This window comes from Aplysia californica, unplaced genomic scaffold, assembly GCF_000002075.1.
Source record: "Aplysia californica isolate F4 #8 unplaced genomic scaffold, AplCal3.0 scaffold01241, whole genome shotgun sequence".
Classification (NCBI taxonomy): domain Eukaryota; kingdom Metazoa; phylum Mollusca; class Gastropoda; order Aplysiida; family Aplysiidae; genus Aplysia; species Aplysia californica.
The window spans coordinates 138,816-144,170 of NW_004798511.1; the positions used below are offsets into that span (position 1 = coordinate 138,816).

The following is a 5,355-nucleotide window of genomic DNA, read 5'->3' on the forward strand; positions in this document are numbered from 1 at the left end:
ACAGGGTTGGGGGGGGGGGGGGGTCATTGCAGATGTCCATTTCTTACAGTGAAAGATCTTGTCAGTTTGTTGCTATTTGAGCTCGTGAAATCCGCTGCTTGCACTGTATGCTTACCGGGAAGCTGAGAATGTTTCTGAGTGTTCTAAAGTCTACTGGGGTAATAATAATAGTTGTCAAGCACATTGACCTGTCTGTAGAGCGTGGATATGCGCTATATAAATGCAGTTGTTATTATTATTGTTATTTTATGTCCATAGCTGCTGTTCCCTTCTTCTTCGGACCCATCTCAAAGTCCGTCTGCTTATTGTTCCAGTTAGATATTGTTGGAGATGTGTGGGGCTGGACCACACAGGTTGTTGAATCTTCCTGTTGCCCTTTTGCTTTCCCTCTTCCTTACTCCTCTCAAGTGTATGGGAATGGCATAGATATTAGATGAGATTTTTTAAAGAACAAACATGAGACACAAGCTTGTGTCACTAGAGATCTCTTTTGGGGGACAGAGGTAAAATACATGTTAATTCAAATGAGAGTACCGGGGACTAAAGCAGGAAACAGCTAGCATCAGATGGGAGCTTTTCATCATTAAGATGGTAAAAGTTTCGCGGCGAACAGCTCTTTGGTGCTACTTTTTAAATTGCTGATATTATAATATATATATATGAGATGACGTTATATTTTGGAGAATTGGGTTGTTGGCGGGTGCTCTGGTGTGGTAAGCTCCTTCTTTCCTGTCAAACCCCTATCATCTTGATCTCATCTCCTACTTTTTTCTGTATGTTACTCTCTTGTACCACATCTATTCTTCGGCACTTAAATGGCCTTATTGTATTGCAAGTGCCTTAAAACTCTTACTAAAATTAAAATCTGTTTGTCTCTCTGGAATATTCTGAAATGATATTATATTCACGAGAATTACTATAGCAAGAGACAGAAAAACAGAGATTAATTCCTCTAATCAGCTGTGTAAATATTGTTGTACTTTGTGCTCCCCAGAGTGGTAGTCCACGTGTGTACATGGATGTGGAGGGCTGGCAGCGTTACCTGCCTCCCCTTAAACGACACAACAGTGAGTCACCAGATTCTTTCCACATTGTTTTGTTTGTTTTTGTAAAGTGTTTTACGGCGCTCGCAACTGCATAGGTCATATGAGCGCGTGGGACACACCTAATATTTTCAGTTGGTAGGAAATTTTGAATTTTGCCCGGGTGGCGGCCGAAGCCTACTCTTATCGATTTTAGATCACCAAGGGATCTTTAACGTGCGCAACTTGCACACGGGCCCTTTGAGATTTTTCGCCCTTTTCCGAGAAGGCTAGGTGTAGATCTTTCCTACCAGAAGATCAGGGGTGTGGCAGAAAGACAGCAGTAAGGAGGAGCCAAGGAGTAGCAGTAGAAAGGCTGCAGAAAGAGTCAGGAGCCCAGAGGAGGGGGCAAAGGAGGTGAGGGGTGGGGGCAGAAAGTGGAAATGAAAGCAGACAACAGAACATTGTTAGAGAGCAGGAAATGAGTTGAAAGAAAACACTTTTAGAGAAGAAAATATTTTGGTCGCTACCCGGAATCGAACCCGGGACCTTTGAATGAGAGGCCAACACCTTAACCTCTAGGCCACGAGAGCCCCCCCACTTTGTTTGTCTTTTTTTCTTCCTTAAATTTCAATGTAAGTGTTTTTAATGCCCCCCATCAAACACATTAGATCATATGGGAGGCCTGGTTCCAACTGTGTAAGAGGGATACAACATCCCAGCAGAAAGACCAAGATTCTTGATAAAATGTGATTCCTCCGCACTTGGGTGTGTGTGTATGGTGGGGGACCTGCTGCTACGCATGTCCTTGTTTCATTCTTATAATAATTGTACTTTCAATGTGTATTTTTTCTTTTTCGACGAAACATTTCGTGAGCACATGAAACCGATCTCACGGATTAAGAAACTGCAATAAAATAAATCTTCAAAATGTTGAATTAATACATTTTAACAGCTAGCTGAGACTTTTATACTTTACTATCTATACTAAAACACCATATCATCCTGGACTTTACTTTTGTCTTTCCTCAGGTACGTTTGTCCCCAAAAAGGACGGTGTGTGTATGGTGGGGGATCTGCTGCTACACATGCCCCTGTGCCTCTACTGCAGCGTGGTTAACGTCGGCTGGAAGGTTTGTTACCTCTTAGACTCTCATGATCTATTTTTAATTTGTTGTAACTGCACATTTGTGGTGACAGTTGAGTCGATAGTGCCGTAAAACACCTATTCAAATAAAAAAACAAAAAAAACAAAATATTTGTGGCGAGTGTTTCTCTTTCCTTTTTACTCTGAAATACTCATCAGTAGTGGAATTTCTCTCAGGGCTATACTTCTCCCTTCGAGACCTAACATTGACAACACACTCTATGAAACATTACAGCAACTGCAGCAAACCTGCACTTATCACTACATGGCATTGAGCAGAATGGCGAAAGTACAGCTGTTGCTGGATCGATAACAACATTAGAATTTCTCTTCTATTTTAACTTTCTTAATTACTTCCAGATATTTTTTCTCCTCTCTTTTCCTTCTTATTTGTCTGTAGATTTTTTTTCTTGACCTTTGTCTGAACATGCTGGTTCCTAATCTATAGAACAAGTCATTTCGTATAGAGTTTTTTGTTGGCTACAAACCTTCGGGGATTGTTACTTTCGGCTGTTATTAAATCAGTACTTCGGTGTCAAAATTTTAAAGTTTCACAATATGTCAAGTTTTTTCAAATGCAGTTCTTTGAATATCTTTTTAAACGACTCTGAATAATCTTATGATTTTGATGAGCAGACAGAGCATGAAGTTTGGTCTAAGTAGCTCTTATGCAGTTGCGAGCGCCGTAAAACCCTCTACAATAAAAAACCCCCAAAAAACAAAACTCAAAACGGCCAAAAATGTTAGACAGAACTTTGTAAATCTGAGGTAGTGAATGGGTGGCCTTATAAAGACAATTTTTACTATTTTGTTATTGCCATTATTGCCGTGATACTGCGTGTCGTAAGAAGCGACTAAAAGTGCATAGGTCTGGTCGCCCGAAAAGTGCCAGTTTGCGGAGGGCCAACTACCCAACCCAGTAAAAAACAGTAAGTTACAGAAACACGGACAAAGACAATTTTTACTATATTGTTATTGCCATTATTATGATACACACCTCTCCCTCCTCCGCCTGCACCCCCTCCTCTTTCTTAGGTGGATGGTCTGAAAGAAGCCCTCGCCGATCCGGAGACGAGGTTGTACCCCCTGGATGCCCTTCCGTGCGAGCTTCTCTCCCCTTTGCTGTACAGGCGGAAGTACATCGCGCGGATCGTGGACTCGATCCAGACGCTCTGTCAGATGGGTGTGGTCACCTTTAGCCCCAAGGGAATCAAGAGAGATTACGAATATGTAAGATTTTAGAAAATACAACTCTTTTTGGGTTTTTGTTTGGTTTTAGTATGAGTTTTACTGCTCTTATAATACAAGCTGGCAATTCTCCTCAACTGTGAATGGCCAGTGTAAGTAGTAGTAGTAGTAGTAATATTACTATTACTATTATTATTATTATTATTATTATTATTATTATTATTATTAATACAAGACATCTTTCCCGCCTACCGCCGGGCACCCGTTCCCGCTTCGATGAAGTGAGGAAAATTCATACAACATTCCTCTAGCAAGGACACAATTTCAGCCCCATGGCAGGGTTCGAACCCATGACCCTTCAGTCACAAAGCTCAAACGGCACCTCTGGTCTTGCTAACTACTCCAAAGCAGTCTTGAACTCTGTACTCCAAATTAGACATCGAGGATATGGAGAGATCTAGATCTAGAGTCTTGCTCTATAAAAAAACTACGCACCAAATACGCACCAAAATGTTGAAAACATCAATACTACGAAGTAAACGTTTTGCGGGTCTAAACGAACTCAACGTGTTGGGGACATGGCTTCACCAAATGTATACAGAAAAAGTCAATACAATAAAGTTTGGCCTGAAGTAGATCTATCCATCGACACCGCGAAGCACACATCCAAACAGAGTTGGATATCGAGATTCTAGATCTGGAAACAGTAGAGGCAGCTGTTTAACGCACACGACGAAGCACGAACCGAAACGGAAGTAGTTCCCAGTACAATATGAAATGGCTAATGGTATGAAAACCATCATACCTGAAAAATCAAAAGGTAGTTTTCGAACTTTGAAAATATGCCCACGTAACCCTTTGTGGCAATTCTTAACTGAATCATATGTGTGTGTGCTTTGAGAAAGGTACCAAAAGTCGCCACAGACCATTTGGAGTTACAGGCTGATAATGACCAAAAAAAATTCACTTTTTGACCAAAATGTTTTTACATAAAAAAGTGATGGTTTCACCATTTTTTTAAACAATGTGTTAAAAGTGTAATCATTGATGTGACATCTAAGTATTTTATTTTGAATAATTTTGAGACTAGGGTATATTTTAAAGCGATAATGAAAACTGCTTTTAGAAGGTGTTAAAATCTATTCTTGAAGCATGTTTTCTCTTCTCCGCTATGTTTTACTATTGAATTCTAACCATGATATTGATGTCAACTGAATACCAAATTGGAAATGAATTTTCCATGAATAAATACATTAGAAACAATTGAATCATCGGGTTTTTCAAGTTTGTATGTGTCCTAAACTTAAACGCTAATTTTCTCAAAATTAGATCTTTATGCCCTACCTAAAAAAATGTGCAATATCTCAAACACTACCTGAGATATCTCAAAAATAAACCCCCCCCACTGTGTTCAGCATTGGATTTCCTATAATGTGCAACCCTTAATTCCAAATGGTCAAAATCCCACTTTTGGTACCTTTCTTTAGGCACACACACATATTTTTGTAGATTTTATGGGCACCTGTGTAAAAAATGTATACTGTCCTCACAAATGGGCTTTGCTCCATTATAATAAGATTATTGTCATGATTAATGTCATTATAATAATTATGATTGTGATTATGATTACGATTATTATTATTATTATTTTTGTTAAAAAAAATTATTATTATTATTATCATCACTAGATCTATTATTATTATTGTTGTAGTTATCAGTATCATTACTATTATTATTATTTATTAATTATTATTACTATTATCGTCATTATTATCCTTATTATTATTATTATAAATTTTTATCATTATTGTAATTATGATTATGATTGTTTCAGCTGACAATCTACCTGCACAAGAAAGCCATGCTGCTCAACACGGAGATGAGCGAGCCGGGGAACCTGATGACGCGATGTCCCGCGGGGAAGACGTTTGAGAAGATCCACTACACGTTCCGGACCATGGAGGACGTGGACAAGTACTGGCAGGACCTCCGCCTCTA

The 5,355-nt window shown here is 39.2% G+C and overlaps 1 protein-coding gene across 1 annotated transcript in view; it reads left to right on the forward strand.

The window, feature by feature from the left end:
• The window catches only part of LOC101850298 (general transcription factor 3C polypeptide 1), a gene marked incomplete at its 3' end in the record, with an annotated part of 54,328 nt that overhangs the window by 31,128 nt on the left and 17,845 nt on the right, over nt 1–5,355 (forward strand). The window contains 3 exon segments of the mRNA XM_035973450.1: nt 995–1,067; nt 2,055–2,155; nt 3,205–3,399. Coding sequence (XP_035829343.1) covers nt 995–1,067; nt 2,055–2,155; nt 3,205–3,399 — 369 coding nt within the window.